This window comes from Phalacrocorax carbo, assembly GCF_963921805.1.
Source record: "Phalacrocorax carbo chromosome W unlocalized genomic scaffold, bPhaCar2.1 SUPER_W_unloc_3, whole genome shotgun sequence".
Classification (NCBI taxonomy): Eukaryota; Metazoa; Chordata; class Aves; order Suliformes; family Phalacrocoracidae; genus Phalacrocorax; species Phalacrocorax carbo.
Genome location: NW_026990254.1, coordinates 103,119 through 124,769, shown reverse-complemented (window position 1 = coordinate 124,769; position 21,651 = coordinate 103,119). Strand labels below are relative to the sequence as shown.

At 46.2% G+C, this 21,651-nt stretch overlaps 1 protein-coding gene across 1 annotated transcript in view; it reads right to left on the bottom strand.

The window, feature by feature from the left end:
* The window catches only part of LOC135310863 (transcription factor RFX3-like), a 184,960-nt gene that overhangs the window by 76,750 nt on the left and 86,559 nt on the right, over positions 1-21,651 (bottom strand). Inside the window, exons 4-5 of the mRNA XM_064439935.1 lie at positions 18,237-18,418; positions 17,333-17,452 (exon numbers count right to left, since the gene is read on the bottom strand). Coding sequence (XP_064296005.1) covers positions 17,333-17,452; positions 18,237-18,418 — 302 coding nt within the window. The remainder of the gene's footprint in view (positions 1-17,332; positions 17,453-18,236; positions 18,419-21,651) is intronic.

The following is a 21,651-nucleotide window of genomic DNA, read 5'->3' as shown; positions in this document are numbered from 1 at the left end:
ACCTGAGGGCTTCAATAAAAATTGGATAAACAAAATATTACGTGAACGTAGATTCTCCCTTATTGGATGGTTGCAAAGCTTGTTACAATTATGATTGTATATATGTTGGATGCATTATGAGTATGATAGTAAGAAATTATATACTGCTTATGAAAAGGAGTGAGACTTTTGAGACTCATGAAAAAGGTCTCATAGTCTCAAAGGGGGGAAAACTGATATCCTGAAGAAAATAGAATTTTCTTCTAAGTAATAACAATGAACCATGTGAGCCTTGCAACACAGAATTTGGTGGCCAGAGAAGAGAGCTGAGAGACAGGGAAGCACAAAATGAATTGAATAAAATACCTCACCTCTGCTCTGTATGTAGTTTGGTGTTTTGCACACTGGGTGAACGAACCCGCTTTTTTGGGAAAACAGGGTCCCTTGGGGACCCCACTTGTGACAGGCTGCCAGCCTGAGTAAAAACCATTGATCACCACCCTCTGAGTGTGACCTTTTAGCCAATTTCCTACCCATCTCGCAGACCACCCATCCAAACTGTATCTTGCCAGTTTGTCCAGAAGGCTGTGGGAAACAGTGTCAAATACTGTGGAAATCCGGGTAAATAACAACCACTGCTCTTCCGACTTTGACAAAAAGCGTTACTTTGTTGTAGAAGGTGATCGGGTTAGTCTGGCAAGATTTCCCTTTGGTGAATCTGTGCTGGTTTTTCCCAGTCACCTGCTTCATTAGGTTTGTGATAGTTTCTAGGAGGACTCATTCCATACTTTCCCAGGGATTGAAGCAAGACTAATAGTAATAGGCTTGTAGTTTCCTGGGTCCTCTTTTGGGCCCTTCTTGTAGATGGGTATGACATTTGCCCTCTTCCAGTCATCAGGGACATCCCCTGAACTCCACGACTTTTCAAAGATTATAGACAGTGGCCTCATAACAATGTCAGCCACTTCTCTTAACACCCTGGGGTGGGGGTGGATTCCATCCAGGCCCATAGATTTATGTGGGTTGAGCCCTTGCAAAAGGCCACAAACCAGCCCTTTCTTCACTACCGGAGGAATGTTGACACATGTGTTGTCGTAGCTACTTGATCCTGTGATCTGGGGTCCAACTACACTGGTAAAGACAGAGGCAAAGAAGGTATTGAGAACCTCTGTCTTGTCAGCTTTATTAGTAACTAGTTTCCCTGCCCTGTTTAGTAATGGGCCTATGTCCTCCCTGTGCTTCTGTTGCTGCTCACATACCTGAAGAACCCTTTCTTGTTGTTCTCTGGCCAATTTCAGTTCTAGCTGAGACTCAGCCTTCCTGACTGCATATCTGCATGACCTAGCAATGTTTTTGTAGTCCTCGACAACTATTTGGTCACCTTTCCATAGCCGGTATGCTTCTTTTTTGCCTTTAAGCACAGCCAAAAGCTCAGGGTTGTCTCTTGTTCTGCCTTCTTCCTTTCCCTTTGTAGGGGATGGACCATTCTTGTGCTTCCAGAAGGCTGTTCTTGAATAACTCCCAGCACTCACAAGCTCCTTTGCCTTCCATGGATGCTTCCTGTGGAATCCTTCACAGCTGGGCTCTGAGCATCAAGTTGGCTCTTTGAAAATCCAGGGTCTTTGTCCTACTACTGGTCTTCAGCGTGCTCGGCAGGATCTTAAACTCCACAATTTTGTGATTGCTGTATCCAAGGCTACCATTGGTAGTTATGTTGTCAAGTAACTCGTCTTCGTTTACTGCGAGCAGTAAATCCAGCAATGTGCTGTTCCTAGTTGGCACGTCCAACATCTGTAGCAGGAAGCAGTCCTCAATGCATTCCAGGAACCTGATGGACAGCTTGTGCACTGCTGCATTGTTTTCCCAAAAAAATGTCCAGGTAATTAAAGTCAACCATGAGGACCAAGTGCTATTGGCCCAAGACTTCCTTGAGCGGCCGAAGTAAGGTTTTGTCAGCCTCCCTGATTGGGAGGTCAGTAACAGATGCCCACCATAAGATCCCTCTTGGTGATGATACCTCTAATCTTGATCCAAAGGCGTTCGATGAGAGAACTTTTGTGGTCTCCATAGTGCACCTCCATACACTCAAATTTCTCTTTTAGATGAAGTCCAACTCCAGCTCCTCTTTTTCCCTTCCTATCTTTCTGAAAGAGCTTGTAGCAATCCATTGCGGTCTTCCCGTTGTGTGAGTTTTCCCACCAAGTTTCTGTGATTCCTATGCTATCATAACTCTCAGACTGGGCACAGAGCTCCAGTTCCTCCTGTTTGTTGCCCAGACTACTTGTGTTGGTATACATGCGCTTGAGGTGGCTAAACTTGGGGCACTTGCCTTTGGAAAGGATTGGAGAGCTTCCTCACTACTCTGGTAGGCGTGCTCATCTACACTGTTGCTTATGTAGTAATGTAATGTAGTTTTTAACAGTCCATTGTACCGTTCAATTTTCCCAGAGGCTAGTGCGTGATAGGGGATGTGATACACCCACTCAATGCCATGCTCTTTGGCCCAGCTGTCTATGAGGTTATTTCGGAAATGAGTCCCATTGTCTGACTCAGTTCTCTCTGGGGTGCCATGTCGCCACAGGACTTGCTTTTCAAGACCCAGGATAGTGTTCCGGGCACTGGCGTGGGGCAGGGGATATGTTTCCAGCCAGCCGGTCGTTGTTTCTACCATTGTAAGCACATGGCGCTTGCCTTGGCGGGTTTGTGGGAGTGTGATATAGTCAATTTGCCAGGCCTCCCCATATTTATATTTCAGCCATCGTCCCCCATACCACAGAGGCTTTACCCGCTTCGCTTGATTGATTGCAGCGCATGTGTCACATTCGTGGATAACCTGTGCAATAATATCCATGGTCAAGTCCACCCCTCGATCACGAGCCCACCTGTATGTTGCATCTCTCCCTTGATGGCCTGAGGTGTCATGGGCCCACCGAGCTAGAAATAGTTCACCCTTATGTTGCCAGTCCAGATCCACCTCAGCCACTTCAATCTTGGCAGCCTGATCTACCTGCTGGTTGTTCCGATGTTCTTCAGTGGCCTGACTCTTGGGGATGTGAGCATCCACATGACGTACCTTTACAAGCAGTTTCTCTACCCAGGCAGCAATATCTTGCCACAATGTGACAGCCCAGATGGGTTTGCCTCTGTGCTGCCAGTTGCTTTGCTTCCACTGCTGCAGCCAGCCCCACAGGGTGTTTGCCACCATCCAGGAGTCAGTATAGAGATAGAGCCCTGGCCACTTTTCCCGTTCAGCAATGTCTAAGGCCAGCTGGATGGCCTTTACCTCTGCAGACTGGCTCGATTCACCTTCTCCTTCAGCAGTTTCTGCTACTTGTCGTGTAGGACTCCATACAGCAGCCTTCCATCCCCGGTGCTTTCCCACAAGGCGACAGGACCCATCAGTGAACAGGGCATACTGCTTCTCATTTTCTGGCAGTTTGCTATACAGTGGGGCTTCTTCAGCACGTGTCACCTCCTCCTCTGGTGATATTCCAAAATCTTTGCCTTCTGGCCAGTCCATAATCACTTCCAAGATTCCTGGGCGACTGGGGTTTCCTACTCGAGCCCGCTGGGTAATCAGTGCAAACCATTTACTCCACGTAGCATCACTTGCATGGTGTGTAGAGGGGATGTTTCCTTTGAACATCCAGCCCAGCACTGGCAGTCGGGGCGCCAGGAGCAGCTGTGCCTCAGTACCAACCACTTCTGAAGCAGCTCGAACCCCTTCATATGCTGCCAATATCTCTTTTTCAGTTGGAGTATAGCAGGCTTCGGACCCTCTGTATCCACGACTCCAAAACCCTAGGGGTCGACCTCGGGTCTCCCCATGTGCTTTCTGCCAGAGGCTCCAGGTAGGGCCATTCTCCCTGGGTGCAGTGTAGAGCACATTTTTTACATCTTGTCCTGCCCGGACTGGCCCAAGAGCTACTGCACGAACTATTTCTTGTTTAATCTGTTCAAAAGGCTTGTCGTTGCTCAGGGCCCCATTTGAAATCATTCTTTTTCCGGGTCACTTCATAGAGAGGGCTTACAATCAGACTATAATTTGGAATATGCATCCTCCAAAAACCCACAACGCCCAAGAAAGCCTGTGTTTCCTTTTTGCTAGTTGGTGGAGACATGGCTACTATTTTGATGATCATATCCATTGGAATCTGACGACGTCCATCTTGCCATTTGATTCCTAAGAACTGAATTTCTCGTGCGGGTCCCTTCACCTTACTTTGTTTTATGGCAAAACCAGCTTTCAGAAGGATTTGGACTATTTTCTCTCCTTTCTCAAAAACTTCTTCTACTATGTTGCCCCCACACGATGATGTCACCAATGTATTGAAGGTGTTCTGGAGTTTCTCCCTGTTCCAGTACAGTCTGAATCAGTCCATGGCAAATGGTAGGACTGTGTTTCCACCCCTGGGGCAGTCGATTCCAGGTGTACTGGACCCCCCTCCATGTGAAAGCAAACTGTGGCCTGCATTCTGCTGCCAGAGGGATTGAGAAGAATGCATTAGCGATATCAGTCGTGGCATACCACTTGGCTGCCTTTGACTCCAGTTCGTATTGAAGTTCTGGCATGTCCGGCACAGCAGCACTCAACGGTGGACTGACTTCATTCAGGCCACGATAGTCTACTGTTAGTCTCCACTCTCCATTAGACTTCCGCACTGGCCATATGGGACTGTTAAAGGGTGAGTGGGTATTACTGATGACTCCTTGGCTCCTCAGTTGGTGAATGAGCTCATCGATGGGGATCAGAGAGTCTCGGTTGGTGCGGTATTGCCGCCGGTGCACTGTTGTGGTGGCGATTGGCACCTGTTGTTCTTTGACCTTCAGCAACCCCACAACGGAAGGGTCCTTCGAGAGACCGGGCAAGGTAGACAGCTGTTCAGTTTCCTCCGTCTCCAAGGCAGCTACACCAAAAGCCCACTTGTAGCCTTTTGGGTCCTTGAAATACCCTCTCCTGAGGTAGTCTATGCCAAGGATGCACGGAGCCTCTGGGCCAGTCACAACGGGGTGCTTTTGCCACTCATTCCCGGTGAAGCTCACTTTGGCCTCCAATACAGTTAGCTCTTGGGATCCCCCTGTCACTCCAGCAATACAGATGGGTTCTGCCCCGATATAGTTTGATGGCATTAAGGTGCACTGTGCGCCGGTGTCCACTAAAGCTTTATACTCCTGTGGGTCGGACGTGCCAGGCCATCAGATCCACACAGTCCAGTAAGCCCGGTTATCCCTTTCCTCCACCTGGCTGGAGGCAGGGCCCCTCTAGTCCTGATCATGGCAGTCACAACTCACTTCCTGTAAATGTGAATCAGGAGTCCCTCTATTACACTTTAGAAATAAAATCTGCGCTTCTACTCCTCTGTCTGGGGACTTGCTCGCTGGAAACTGGAGCAGCAGCTTTCCTGGAAGAGCCTCCCTCAGTGACTGTTCTTCCTTGCAGTTCATGTACTCGTGCCTGTAGGGTCGAAGTAGGCTTGCCATCCCACCTCATCATGTCCTCTCCATGGTCACGCAGGTAGAACCATAGGGTGGCCCGTGGTGTGTATCCCCTTCTTTGAGCCAAAGGACGCTTATTCCTAACAGCTGAGACACTACTCTGTCGAGGCGGGGAGTAGGACAGATCTTCTTCGAGTTGCTGGACCTCTTGGGATAGTTTCTCCACAGCAGAGACGAGCGAGGAAGAGATATTTGTTTTGTAATCCCGGAGTCTATCAATCACGTCTGCCACCGTTGGTGTCTCGTCATCTTTCCAGGACATTACTGCCAATGAGTTTTCCTGTGAAGATGGTGCGCTCTGTACAAACTTCCGCCACATGGGTCGTGTGCACTCGGCTTCATCTGGATCTTTGGATGACCGTTGATCGTCCAGGTCACCATAAATCACCTCAAACACAGCTAATTCCCTTAGATACTGGATGCCTTTCTCCATAGTTGTCCATTTTCCTAGGAGATATGTAACATCTTCTTTAAAGGGATACCTTTCCTTCACTCCAGACAGGAGTCGCCTCCAGAGGCTGAGGGCTTGTGTTTTTTTCCAATTGCTTTGTCAACGCCCCCTTCCCCAGAAAGGGATCCCAATTGTTTGGCTTCTTTTCCCTCTAGTTCCAGGCTACTGGCCCCATTATCCCAACATTGGAGCAGCCAGGTGACAATGTGTTCACCTGAACGATGGCTATAATTTTTTCGCATATCTCGCAACTCGCTTAAGGACAGGGATTGGGTGGTCTCTATTTCATTTATGACTTCTTCCTCCTCTCCCCGTGATGGCCCTGCTTCTTCATCATCCCATTCTAAACGAGTTAATGTCTGCTTCCAATATTTCGTCTTGTGTATGGGGGCAACTGATACTGGTACGGGTTTATTTTCTGAGCCAGCTCCACTACTTGTCGTGGGGGTTTGAGTGGCTGCAGTGCCTGTTGTCAGGGCTGGATTGTCTACAGTGCCAGTCACTTTGCATTTCAATCCAGAGACCTTCTCTTCCCCTTGGGGGCACTGAATACTGTTGAGCAGGGCTCAGTATGCTTGGGCCAGACCCCAGCATGTTGCAGTTATCTGTGTCTCTCTGGAGTTCCCAGCATAACAACACACTTTGTCCAAATATTCTACTAGGTTTTTAGGATTCTGCACTTGTTCGGGGGTGAAACTCCAAAACACTGGGGGTGCCCACTGCCCTAGGTGTTTGCCCATGCTATCCCAAATGCCCTGCCACTCGTAACTATCAAGCCTCGGGGCAGATTTCTGGGTGATATTCTTAAGTTGCTTAGTCAAAACCAAAACAACATGCCCAAAAACTAACAATAAGTGCACCTTAACCACCCAAGAATGATCAAGATACAAAAACGTTGTAACAAAGGCACAGACATCATAGAACAAAGTTGCAAAGGTATTATTCTGTATTTCCTCCATATAAAATCTCTCCGAGGAGGAGGTATAATTGCTAATTGCCTCAACAAGGTGGTATCCAAAGTACAGTAACGGTTTCAGCAAAAACCCCAAATACCAGATAAAGCTGAAGACAAGTGTTTGTATAACAAATCTTGTAGGCAAAACATTACTAATCACAGCAGAACACAGCAGACTCAACAAACCAACACCAACCTGTAATACCAACTGCAAAAAGGACAACATGGTGCTGTGACCAGCAGCTGTTATTATCTCCAACCCTTGAGCCCCACGTTGGGCGCCAAAAAGACTGTCGTGGTTTAGCCAGCAGCTCAACCCCACACAGTCGCTCGCTCACCCCCCCCACCGGTAGATGGGGGAGAGAATCAGAAGGGTAACGCTCGTGGGTTGGGATAAGAACAGTTTAATAATTAAAATTAAAAGAAACAACAACAGAAATGCAATGTAAAGGAGAACAACGAGAGGCGCAAAGCCCCGGGGGCGGGGGGAAGGGAGGGGAGAGGGGGAACGAACCGCCAAAAAAAACCGCACGCGCTGCAGCCACCCGCCGACCCGACACCGCGCCGCTCCCGCGCTGCAACCTGCCCCCCCTCAATATACGGGTCATGGTGTCACATGGTATGGAATGAACATGCCATTGGCCAGTCGGGGTCAGCCGCCCCCACCACGGCCCTGCCCTTCCCAGCCCCCCCCCCACCCCGCCACGCGGCAGAGCGCTCGAAGCTGGAAAGGTAGCCGACCTCCAGAGTGAGGAGAATTAACCCCTTCTCAGCCAAAACCAGCACACTATGCTATCATAACTCTCAGTCTGGGCACAGAGCTCCAGTTCCTCCTGTTTGTTGTCCAGACTACTTTTGTTGGTATACATGCGCTTGAGGTGGCTAAACTTGGGGCACTTGCCTTTGGAAAGGATTGGGGAGCTTCCTCACTACTCTGGTAGGCGTGCTCATCTACACTGTTGCTTATGGATATACAGATGTCACAACTGTGGACCCTACCCCCCAAAGTTCATTAGTTTAAAGCACAAGTCAGTCAATATGTTGGTGAAGATTCTCCTGCCTCTTCTAGATCAGTGGATTCCATCTCTTCCCAATAGATTGTATTCATCGAAGAACGTCCCATGAGCAACCAAAGCCCTGGCGATGACACCAGCCATGAGGCCAGGTATTGATCTGCATGATGCATCAGCTTCTGCCTGTATTCCTATCCCTGACTCGCAGGATAGAGAAGATCACTTGGGCACCTGTCCCTTTTACTTGAGCCCTCAGGGCTTTCAAGTCCTGCTTGATCTTGCCCAGCTTATTCTTTACTACGGCATTGGTGCCCACATGGAAAAGTAGGGGATAGTAGTCTGCCCTTTTAACCAGTTGTGGTAGTCTCTCTGTGTCATCCTGGATCTTGGCTCCTGGCAAGCAGCAAACTTCCCTTGACTGTATATCAGGTCAGCAGATGGGTGCCTCAGTGCCTCTCACCCAGTGCTAGCACTCGCCACTTCCTTTTGCAGCTTTTAGTATGTGCTGCTGGTGCGGTTTCTACCTGTGAATCGTGCTCATTGGCGTCACCCGCTGCCAAGACTTCGTATCTGTTGCTGGTTGATACATACAAGGAAAGGGAGCGAAGCAATATCGTGTTCCCATGGATCACCAGAGACCATAGTGCCTCCTTCTCCAAGGTGTTGTCTGTTCACTGCTAAAGCTCTTTGTCTGGTAGTCCTTGGAGGTCAGTGCCACAGGGCCCTAGTATTTCTTCTTGTAAAGTCTCGAATAATACTGTTTCTTGTTCACCCTCCCTAATACAGCATAGCATGCTAACTTCCTCCTGCATCTCCTCCACCTGCTGCCTGAAGTGACTCACACCAGAGTACACCTTGCACAGGTAGAACTTGCACCCTCCTCCACCCAGGAGGCAGGGGTGCAGTGTTTGCAGCCCTCCACCTGGACAGCAGCTTCCCTAACAGGAAGCTCTGTCTGGGTGGCTACCTCCACTCATCCCAGGCTAACCTGGCTAGGTAGCCGATTCCTGTCTGCTGCAGAGTGCAGCCCTCACCTCATCTCTACCACCATGCCCCCAACAACCTCAACGCACTGTCTAATAAGCCCTTCTAACTCTTTGGAGACCCCAAGCTGCTGGGTAGGCTTGCACATCCACCAGCTAGCTGGGGTGACCATTGAAGCTGCAGTCTGCTGGAAATACAACACAGCAGAGAAGAAACAGTCTAGGAGGTTCCTGGAGTGTGTGGAGGATAACTTCCTGACACAGCTGGTAAGTGAGCCTACCAGGGGAGGTGCCTCGCTTGACCTGCTGTTCACAAACAGAGAAGGACTGGTGGGAGATGTGGTCAGAGGCGCTCTTGGGCTTAGTGGCCATGATATGATTGAGTTCTCAATTCTTGGTGAAGTAGGAAGAGGGGTCAGCAGAACCACTACTATGGACTTACAGAGGGCAGACTTTGGCCTGTTCAGGGCAGTGGTTGGGAGAGTCCCTTGGGAGGCAGTCCTGAAGGGCAAAGGAGTCCAGGAAGGCTGGGCTTTCTTCAAGAAGGAAGTCTTGCAGGCGCAGGAGCAGGCTGTCCCCAAGTGCCGCAAGACAAACCAGCGGGGAAGACGATGGGCCTGGCTGAATAGGGAGCTTTTGCTGGCACTCAGGAAAAAAGGAGAGTCTACCACTTTTGGAAGAAGGGGCAGGCAACACGAGAAGAGTACAGAGACCTTGTTAGGTCTTGCAGGGAGAAAATTAGACAGGCAAAAGCCCAGATAGAGCTCAACCTGGCCATTGTTGTAAAGGATAACAAAAAAATGTTTTTACAACTATATTAACAACAAAAAGAGAACCAAAGAGAATCTCCATCCTCTATTGGACGCAGAGGGGAACATTACAACTGAGGATGAGGAAAAGGCTGAGGTACTAAATGCCTTCTTTGCCTCGGTCTTTAACCGTCACGCCAGTTACCCCCGGGGTATTCAGCCCCCTGATCTGGAAGGCAGGGATGGATGGCAGAATAAACCCCCCATAATCCAGGAGGAAGCAGTTTACGACCTGCTGCTCCACCTGGATGCTCACAAGTCTATGGGGCTGGATGGGATCCAGCCAAGAGTAGTGAGGGAGCTGGCAGAGGAGCTTGCCAAGCCACTCTCCACCTGGATAGGGTGCTGGGCCATCTTGTCTAGACTGCACTCTTCCTAGAAAGGTTGGACTAGATGATTCCTGAGGTCCCTTTCAAACTTTGATTCTGGGATTCTGGGATTCTGTAGTTTCTCAACAGTCCTGGTTAACATGGGAGGTCCTATATGACTGGAGGCTTGCTAATGTGACAGCCATCTACAGAAAGGGCCAGAAGGCAGCTTTGGGGAACTACAGGCCTGTCAGCCTGACCTCGGTACCAGGGAAAATTATGGAGCAATACATATTGAGTGAGCTCACCAAGCATGTGCGGGACAACCAGGGGATCAGGCCCAGTCAGCATGGGTTCATGAAAGGCAGGTCCTGCCTGACCAACCTGATCTCCTTTTATGACAGGGTGACCCGCCTCATGGATGAGGGAAAGGCTGTGGACATTATCTACCTGGACTTTAGTAAAGCCTTTGACACTGTCTCCCACAGCATCCTCCTAGAGAAGCTGGCGGCTCATGGCTTGGATGGGTGTACTCTTCGCTGGGTAAAAAACTGGCTGGATGGCCAAGCCCAGAGAATTGTGGTGAATGGAGCTAAATCCAGTTGACAGCCCGTCACGAGCGGGGTGTGGGAAACTCTAGCCCGGGAATGGCTAGCAGAAAGAGGGCATTGAAGTAGAAAAACAGGCTCCAGGTCGGAAGCGACCTTGGGCCCAGCTGTTGGTCAACAGAAGAACGTGAGGCCAGCTGGTGTTTTACAAAGGAGTGTGAGCCCAGCTGTTGCTGATCGGTAAAACAATGTGAGAAACAAGTAACTGCTAATTGCAAGGCTGAACACAAGAGATAAGCATGGGAGGAGTTGGCATTTACCTCCCAGCCAATGATGAGCTGTGCTTTTGCAATATGTATGTGCTAATTAACGAATGGTATAAAAGATGTTTGCTGATTGCCAATAAATGAGACTTGATGATCATCATCGGATGGTGCCTGTCTCCCGCTGGTTTTCCGTCAAATGGTGACCCCGACGTGATACCACGGACGGTCCAGCGTAGGGTTCGTGTCCTGCAAGCAGAGGGACGGCAAAACAGACAGCGCAGCTGGTCTGCGTACCCTGAGCGACCACATAGGTGGGCTCAGTCTGCGTGCCCTGGGCGACCACATAGGTGGGCTCAGCCGATACGTGCTGCCGAGACCTTGGGAGCTGCAACGGCGCCGACGAGCACAATGGAGAGGCAAGCAGCATATGATTTCTTTACATCTCTTTTAGAGAGGCGTAACATTAAAGGTATAGATTTACGTAAAGAACTACCGTTGTTGATAAGCTGGGGATGCGAGAAGGGACACTTTGTAAACCCGCATACGGTGCATGAACTGGCAGAGTGGAGAAAGGTGAGGGACAGTTTGTGGGAGGCGGTCTTAGAGGATGATAAAACTGCAAAGAAAATGAGTAAGCTATGGAAGGTAGTACATAACGAGTTATTGCAGATACAAGCAGAAAAGCGAGCTGTGCAGCAAGCTGTCTCAGCTCAAGAGCGAAATCGGAGCTACGGCTCAGGCTGGGGACTTAGCACCCCGGGCCTGCCTGCGGTTTCAACTGTCTACCTGCCCCCTGGGCCGGCAGACCCCTCAAACTTGCCCTCGTCACCCGCAACTCCCGCTACTGCGAATAACCAGCCCGCAACGGTACTGGGTCCCGGCCTAGACCATGAGCCGATGCCTGGAGCGGAATCTGACTTAGCAGAAGCCATTGCACGGGAGCGGCGAGGGGCATGGGCGGCATTAGCGCGGGAGGGGGCAGAAAAGGGTGATCCTGAACTAGTTGAAGCCGGTGGTACTCTCGCTTTTCCGGTAATTTATAGACCGAATCCCGGGGGAGGACTGCAGGCGGAGATTACTGCGTTAGACTGGAAATTATTGTCCCAATTACGGTTCACTGTTAGTCAGTTCGGAGTATCGAGTGAGCCTGTAAGACAAATGCTGGACTATCTGTTCACTGCACATGTCTTGTTGCCTGCCGATATTAAAGGGCTCGCCGAGTTGATTTTTTCGCCACACCAAAGATTGCTGTGGGAGGCTCACTGGCAAGCTGAGGCACAGGCGTCAGCTGCAACCCAGAGGGCACTGGGAGATCCCCTTCAAGGCGTTACCTTGGATGAACTGTTAGGACTGGGAGCGTTCTTTAGAACGGAGGCACAGGTTTTATTGGGACCAGAGAAGTGTAGAGAAGCGATGAGAGTTGCTCGAGCAGCTATGACTAAGGTTAAGGATACAGGAGGGATCCCCTTTTATACGGGAATAAAACAAGGGAGAGCCTATGATGATTGTTTGTGGGATTTGGTGATAGATGACGATAAGACAGCGGAAAAGTTAATGAAACCTTGGCGGGAAGTGATTAACTGTATGAAAAAATATAAAACTGAAAAAAGATTAGCAACAGCCGCCTCTGATCGGCTAGACAGCTGTGACCCCAATGCTGGAAAGATTGGAATTGGCTTAGACAATCTCTCACCTCCCTTCTCGGGGATCCCAGTTGTCGTACCTCGAAAACCCCTTATTTCCCCCCCTCCCGCCCCTGATAAATCTACATCTGTAGAAACTAGCGGAGGAGGAATAAGCTTGGGAAAGGGAGGTGAAGATATTGAAAATTTATGTGATGTAGTCTCTCCGGTGAAGGAAAATAAGCCGAGCACGCTGTCTAGTCACCGTTCTGTGCCTGCTGTGCGTAGCCAGGTTGACTGGCGAAAAATCGGGTTAGAGGCATTACAGAACGGGGACCTAGAGACCGCCGATTTGTTAGCTCAGGCTTTCCCTGTCATCTATCAACCGGACCCTGCTAACAATCAAAATTTATTAGCACACCATAATCCTCTTGATTGGAAAATTTTTATGAAGGGCCCATTGCTGCGTCAATGTGTTATGGAAAACTCCAACCATGCTACTAAAAGCATTTTAATTACACTTCCCCTAGACGCAGGCATTGAGGTGATGCTTGAACGCATGAGTCGGGTACCTCCCGGCCCCCGAGCTATGTTAGTTGAAGCATTGAGGGAAGTTGGGCAGGGAATGGTACACGTTCAGCAACAAGTTTGTGCCGCTCTCGCCCCATTGGGTCCAGCCAAAAACTCTCAACAGTAACCAAAGAGGGTCACTGCCACATGGACTTCCCAATCCCACTGACATGGCTCACAGAAGAGCCAGTATGGGTCGGGCAGTGACCGCTCAAACGGGAAAGTCTACAACAAGCCCATATATTAATAAAAGAACAATTAGATCAAGGACATCTCCGACCTTCAACAAGCCCCTGGAACACCCCTATTTTTGTTATCAAGAAAAAGTCAGGGAAATACAGGCTGTTACATGATCTACGGGCAGTGAATCAGCAAATGCAAGCGATGGGGGCTTTACAGCCTAGCCTTCCAAATCCAGCCATGCTACCAACTGACTGGCATTTACTGGCATTATCGACTTAAAGGACTGCTTTTTTACTACAAAGCTGCATCCTCAGGATACCCAGCGGTTTGCATTTACATTACCGGCAATCAACAGAGAGGGTCCTGACTTACGCTTCGGATGGACAGTATTGCCACAAGGCATGCAGAATAGCCCTACTCTGTGTCAACTCTTCGTAGATGCTGCATTGAAAGAAGTGAGGCAGCAATGGCCGGACACTATAATTTACCATTACATGGATGACATCTTGTTTGCGCAAGTACAACCTTTCTCAGCACAGCAAGAATTATATTTACAGCAACAGCTCCAGCTACACGACCTAGTAATAGCAGCAGAGAAGGTTCAACGTTCACCGGTATGGAAATAACTTGGGTGGCGCATCAGTGACTCTCAATTCTTCGCCCAATGTTCAAGGGCACTGACCCTGCCGCGCCGGTCCGACCGACTGCTGAACAACACACTATGATACAACGTCTTAGCTCTGAGATCGTCCAGAGAGCAGCAGACCGCCTGGACCCCGATCTCCCCATCGATCTCACCATACTCCATGGTTCTACTCGCATTTTGGGTGCACTTACTCAGTGCAAAAAGAAAAAGGGGGAGAAGATAAGGGTGTTGGAATGGCAAAAGTTGTGTTTGTGCAAAAGTTTTGTTTGTATTAAATCACTTATGCCTATTTGCAGAACACGATAACCCTCCTGCGTGGGTGCGTCAGTACAACACATTGCAGGTATCCCTCACAACCCAACGGGTCAAGCAATAGTGGAACGAGCTAATGGGTTGCTGAAAACCTATGTTCAAAAGTATGCAGATATAAAAGACCCGCAGGAGCGGCTGGTAAAAGCACTGTTTGTGTTAAACTATTTGTGTGTATTTGGCTCTGAGGGAGTGCCTGCTGTCATCGTTCACTATAGACAGAAAAAAGACGAACGGGAGCTACCCCGAGTTTGGGTCAAATACAAAGACCCGCGTACGGGTGTATGGTCAGGGCCTGTGGAGGTTTTATATTGGGGGAGGGGGTATCTCTGTGTTTCTACCCCTACAGGGCCGCAATGGATTCCAGCTAGATGTGCCAGACCCGCCACCTCCCCCACACAGCGCGACGCAGAACAGTTGCCCACCGCGGCACCAGCCGAAGCGGCACCTGAACGGTTGGGATCAGCGGAAGGAACCCAGAGGAGCGCTGTGCAGCACTCACCAGTGAATAACCACGGTCCAGGAGGAACAAAGGTCCCAGAGGGTGCATAGCGCCCGAGGTTTGGTCTGGTTTCGACCGAGAATACAAGGCGGACTGATAATGAGCTCTGCTGAACAGAAATTATGGGTATTAGCCCTTTTAAGTGTATGTAGCACTGCCCTTGTGCCTAACGTTTTTGACCCACGAGAAAATATCTGGGTCACGCTAGCTAGATCATTGAATACAACTAGCTTTTGTGCCAGCCTAGCAACGCCCAACTCCCCATTTGTCACATGTCTTATTGGGGTGCCTTTAAGTAATGCAACCTTTATGACTTTTACTCAGTCTGTAGCGGAGCTGCAACAGCAGCATAATATAACTCGGAAGCTTCCCTTTAAGTGGCGTGACGCCCCTTCGGTGTTTGTTGAGTATGATATCTGGGATGATGTACTCCCCGTAGGCCCAGAACCACAAGAGCTTGCCCTTGCGGGCTCTCTTAATGCTACTGCTTGGTGTAACTATACCTCTGTAAATATATCACGCTCTAACAATATGCTTATTGCACTACCTGCAGGTTTGTTTTTAATTTGTGGAGATCGGGCTTGGCCTGGCATCCCGTCACATATAAAGGGAGGGCCTTGCTCTATAGGTCGCCTAACGTTTCTTACCCCTAACACTTCAATGATTTATCAACATCATAGAAAGATGAGAAGCGAAAGGAGCACTCATAAGTTTGAGGATAACTGTGACTCTACAGCTGAATTTTGGAATCCTACAAAGATCATAGCTGTTTCCTTCTTGGCTCCTGGAGTTGGTGTTGCTCAAAGCCTCACGACATTAAACAAGCTAGGGTGTTGGCTAGCTAAGCAAACAAATGCCACATCAAAGGCATTATCTGACTTATTACTAGATGTAGACTCTGTAAGACAGGATGATCCATGGCATTGGTTTAACAGCTTGTTTAATGGATGGGGCATTGGCAATGGGATCAAGAGTATTTTGCAGATGGGATTAATAATATTTATACTGTTTATTATTATATTAATGTGTGTCCCTTGTATATCGCAATGTATGCAACAAATGATGGAAAGAAGTATGAGTGCCGTGTTCCTTTCTCAAGGAACAAAAGAAAAAGGGGGAAATGTGGGAAACTCTAGCCCGGGAATGGCTAGCAGAAAGAGGGCATTGAAGTAGAAAAACAGGCTCCAGGTCGGAAACGACCTTGGGCCCAGCTGTTGGTCAACAGAAGAATGTGAGGCCAGCTGGTGTTTTACAAAGGAGTGTGAGCCCAGCTGTTGCTGATCGGTAAAACAATGTGAGAAACAAGTAACTGCTAATTGCAAGGCTGAACACAAGAGATAAGCATGGGAGGAGTTGGCATTTACCTCCCAGCCAATGATGAGCTGTGCTTTTGCAATATGTATGTGCTAATTAACGAATGGTATAAAAGATGTTTGCTGATTGCCAATAAATGAGACTTGCTGATCATCATCGGATGGTGCCTGTCTCCTGCTGGTTTTCCGTCAGCGGGGTTCCCCAGGGCTCAGTGTTGGGGCCAGTCTTGTTTAATATCTTTATCAGTGATCTGGCTGAGGGGATCGAGTGCGCCCCCAGTAAGTTTGCAGAAGACACCAAGTTGGGCAGGAGTGTCAATCTGCTTGAGGGTAAGAAGGTTCTATGGAGGGACCTGGACAGGCTGGATCGATGGGCCAAGGTAATTTTATGAGGTTTAACAAGGCCAAGTGCCTGGTCCTGCACTTTGGTCACAACAACCCCATGCAATGCTACAGGCTTGGGGAAGAGTGGCTGGAGAGCTGCCTGGCGGAGAAGGACCTGGGGGTGCTGGTTGACAGCCGGCTGAACGTGAGGCAGCAGTGTGCCCAGGTGGCCAAGAAGGACAACAGCATCCTGGCTTGTATGAGGAATAGTGTGGCCAGCAGGAGTAGGGAAGTGATTGTGCCCCTGTACTCGGCACTGGTGAGGCTGCACCTTGAATACTGTGTTCAGTTTTGGGCCCCTCACTACGAGAAGGACAATGAGTTGCTGGAGCATGTCCAGAGAAGGGCAAAAAAGCTGGTGAAGGGTCTAGAGAGCATGTCTTATAAGGAGAGGCTGAGGGAACTGGGGTTGTTTACTCTGGAGAAGAGGAGGCTGAGGGGACACCTTATCGCTCTCCATCAACCAGATCTCCTGGACCCCTTTGCCCTGTAGGGCCGTCTCCCATGGGATTATTCCAGGAAGAGCCCAGGAGAGGCCCAAGTCTCTCCTCAAGGCCAGGGTTTTGATATACCAGTTCTTTCCAGGAGAAGGAAATCAACACAAAGTTAAACCTAATCACAAGCTCTTCTATCATTTTATATATGTGCTGATTAAAGTAATGAAAGCGAACAACAGAATTTGAAATTCAAAGCTCCTATTACTTTTTTTCCAGCTTGTGGGAAAATAACCTGAGACTGCCAAGAAGTGTCTGTTCAGAAGAATTGCATGATATTTTACTTTTATTATCACTTTTTTTAAATTTATGAGTTTTTAGGTATGTGCTCTCTCATGTCTACTGATATCAGACTCCAGTGATATCAACTGCAGATCTGACAGACCTTTATTTTTCACAAGATAAAATCTTCATTACAGGTTCATCTTTGCTACATAAATGAGGACAGGTAAGTCACCAACAAGTAGAAATATGAAAAAGTAGTTTCATTTAACACGGTACCTCTGTTTCTGCTGCATGGGTTGCTGTCTCATAGCCATATATTGCATGTCCTCTTGTAGCCGATTAAGGGGAGAATCTGGTTTGACACGAATCCCATAATAATGGTATTTGGAGTTCCCCCTTTATGAAAGAACAAAAATAACATGTTTTATGCATATATGTCATACCCACTTCACAATTTGCCTATAGTACATAAAGGTACATAAAAGTTAGGCTTAACTTTCCTCTCACTCTAATATTAAACTGGTATAACTCTAACTCCACTAGCTTCTGGAAATCAGTTCACTTAAACTATATTTTCCAGCACTTTACTGTTAGACTTCATTTAAATAGAATAAGGAAAGTAAAACACAAATAAATGACTTATGCAGGCACGGTGAATAAAACGATTCCATAAATGGGGTATGCTTGTGAGTGAGTGAGGGTTTGTGTATGTTTCACTAGTCAGCTTCAGTCCTGATAGCTGGAGAAGAAGAACAGATTTGGGCTATCTGCATTCATGTTTATCTGAATGCTATTGGTGTCTATGTGGACGCTGGTAAAGGCATTGCTCTGCGTTAGCTTGTGTGGTTAGCTGTGTTAGTGTTGTGTGTGTTTATCTGCATCTTTGGAACACATGTTCAGTCTCACTATTAGCTGGACCTGCAATTGGGAACAGCAGTAGCTGCATCCACTGGGCTGAGATGAAAGATATCTGGGTCTTAAGAGTACACAGAGAATATGGCTATAGCAGACTGGGAGTTCTCTGGGCCCTGAAGTCCACTGGATTAGGCAACTCCCTTAACAGTAAGGTTTAAAATATTTTTATTTGTTTGCTTGCTTGCTTGTTTTTAGCATACAAGCTTCACGTTCACAATTATTATTGACATTTTCTATTTTACTTTAAGATTTCATTAATGCAAACCTGGTTCCCAGTCTTCTGGTTCGTAATCCCATGAAGATTGACCGTATGAGTTTTCCAAAGGAGGCAGCATTGACTGGATCTAACTTGTGCTCCTGACAATGACGTAAGTAATGGTTGTAAAGGGTACTTCTGGGAAGACTCACTCCTTCTGCGGTTTCATAGTTGTCTAAAAGCCATTGGAGCTATATCAAACATGAAAGAGTGAACATATGTAAATTCAGTGTTACTCTACTAAAAAAAAAACTTAATTGTACAACACAGACCTCTGATAAATTTTAGACCACTCTTAAGGCTTGTTTAATACAGTGACTTTGTTCTTCAAGCAAATATAATCTAAATCTCTTTCAATGCTAGATATGCCATGATGCCTTAGTATCTTTTAGAATTACAAGTAAATAACAAAACTCACTGCACTTATGACCTCAGATAGCTCCACTTCTAAAAATATTTCAGATTCAGTACCATGCATTAACATTTTATGAAGTTATTTGTGCTTTGGAGATGAATTGTTGGAACTCCAAGGAAATAAAATAATCAATGTAATTTATATTAATTGCAGGAAAAAAACTAAAAGGAGTAAGTTAATATATTTTTAATACTGGAATGTTATACTATTTCTCTTCACCTGAAATTAAAAGCATACAAATGAAAAAAAACCACCCAGTACTTCATTTAACTGAATAGGGCTTATTTTCTTCCAAAAACAAAGAAGAAACTACAAAATATAAAGTGACAAGCAATCTAGATGACATGAGAAATAACTGGTGCATCTATAAAATATTATGAGCCCAATCCCTTTCTGCTGTAGCCTGTTTGCTTCAAAGTGAAACAGAATTAGTATTCTTTTTTTTTTTTTTTCCCCTGTGTAATTTAATGTAGAATTTTGGTGAGCAATTTTGGAAGCATGTAGGCAAACAGTTTCTAATACATCATTTTACCTTTGTATAGAACAAATAGTAACTAACATGCACACAAAACCCAAGTAAAATGGTCACTTTAATGACATTTAACAGTATAGGAGAACAGCAAAATAAAATGGAAATATTTTTATAGTGGTCCTACGTAAATTCTGTGTTTTCAATTTTTTGGGGATGCTAATATTTTACCTAGCTTACACCCCCCTCCCCCCATGGTTTCATATCCTTGGAATTTCCCTTTAATTTCAGCTTGAAAAATTCCCGTTTTGTTTTCTGCTCTCATTTACTACTTAATTACCTAAGAAAGTAATTATACCAAAATGAATCAGCATGAACATCCAAATTTTCCAGGTTCACAAATCTTACCAAAGTTCTGGGCTTAGTTTGAGCATCCAATAAATCCCCAAGCCATGGATTTGTTTTTGGCATTTGGAACAAAATTTTATTCCAATATGCTGGAGCCTCACACAGTTGTATAATCCATTTCAATTTAGTCCACCAAAGGAATTAATATGACCAAAATATGTGTTTAAAGTGCAGTAAAAGATATATAAAGTTTATGTGACATTTAATATGCTACTATGCAGGATTATTGACTAATAGATTGCTGAACAAATTCTGTTCTACTAATGTTCAATATAAATTGTCATTTAAGGAACATGAATATCAATATATTAATGCCCATTACTCGTTAAATATGTTTCCACTCCGACCCTTCTTTATTGCAGAACTACTAGTAAAATTTAGATTATAATGAATATAATGGGCATACAGTTCTGTTTAAGTCAGTTGTGAGCAATTTACCAAGCACAATACATGAAAAATGGAAAAAAAAATTAAGAAAACATTTACTCCAGACCTTTCAAGGACCATCTTTATGTTTACTTTCTTACAGAAAACATCACCAGAACTATCATGCTTAGATTTCTAAACAAGAGCTCTATGTAAAGATGCAGGAGAAGCAAGATCTAACTGGTTCCAAGATGGATGCAGATAATGTTGCACTTTAAATAAACATAACAAAAAAGTGCAGTTCATCATCCTTATATCAAGTTGTAGATGCATTATTGAAAAAGTCTTATCATTCACAAATGTATTTTATCTTGAGCATTTACAATTCTGAAAGAAAACCTAGGAAAACTATTATTGTAAACTTTTAACTTTACTTGACTGTATTAACAAAACCATTTCGCTAATCACCTAAGTATATCTTAATTATATCTTTCAACCTTTCCATTTAATATATACTAATTAGATAATGGAATATGAGATATTTCTATTTTACCTCACAAAGGAAAAATTTATTGACAAACAAAATTATTTCCCAATTAACTTCTGAATATAGCATTAGACTTTTTTCCAGAAGAATTAGAATTTATTAGGATTCATTTAAATGCATTTTACTAATGATCTGTATTTGCCAGATATTCTTTCAACCACGCCTTGGCATTAGCCAACAATGGAAAAGCAAAACCCAAGAAAAGTGCAAAACGCAAGAAAAGTACAAAACAAAGATTTCTGCTCTAGGGTGAAGATATTTCAATAACAAAAACTTGAAGTGATTACTTGGTAGGTTACAGACTGGAAAGAAGAGTGCCAATAGCTGAATACCATGTAAAAAGGTAAATAATCTGCAGACGTGATAAAGTTATTGCAGACAACCTTAAAGATATTTTTGTATTTGCAGAAATCTAATTCTAAAATTGAAATATCCAGACTTTGATTTCTGACTTGTTGATTTATAATATAAAACAACATTGGAATGGTATGAAATGGTTTACACAGAACATGTAAATTGACTCCAACTTCAATGAAACCTCAATATTTAGAAAAAATCAGATTATAAATTAGTTAAGTCAATTACATGCAGAAAGAAATCAGGAAAGGAAATGAAACAGAGGAAAATGAAAAAAATCATTAAAATGGCAGGTATTAAATTAGGCAACAAAATGCCAGCTTAAGGAAGAAAATAGGATTAAGATTCAGGGTTGTCAGGCCCCTGTGCTGGGAAATGGAGATAGTATGCAGAATGACATCCCAGTTGTTGAAGAGGTGGCAGTCACCGACCTGCTCCTTCACCTGGATGTTCACAAGTCCATGGGGCCGGATGGGATCCACCCGAAGATACCGAGGGAGTTGGCAGAGGAGCTCGCCAAGCCACTCTCCATCATTTATCAGCAGTCCTGGTCAACCGGGGAGGTCCCAGATGACTGGAAACTAGCGAATGTGATGCCCCTCTACAAGAAGGGTCAGAAGGAGGATCCGGGGAACTACAGGCCTGTCAGCCTGACCTCGGTGCCGGGAAAGGTCATGGAGCAGATCATCTTGAATACCATTACGCAGCACATGCGGGACACCCAGGGGATCAGGCCCAGCCAGCATGGGTATATGAAAGGGAGGTCCTGCCTCACTAACCTGGTCTCCTTCTACGATAAGGTGACCCGCTTAGTGGATGAGGGGAAGGCTGTGGATGTTGTCTACTTGGACTTTAGTAAGGC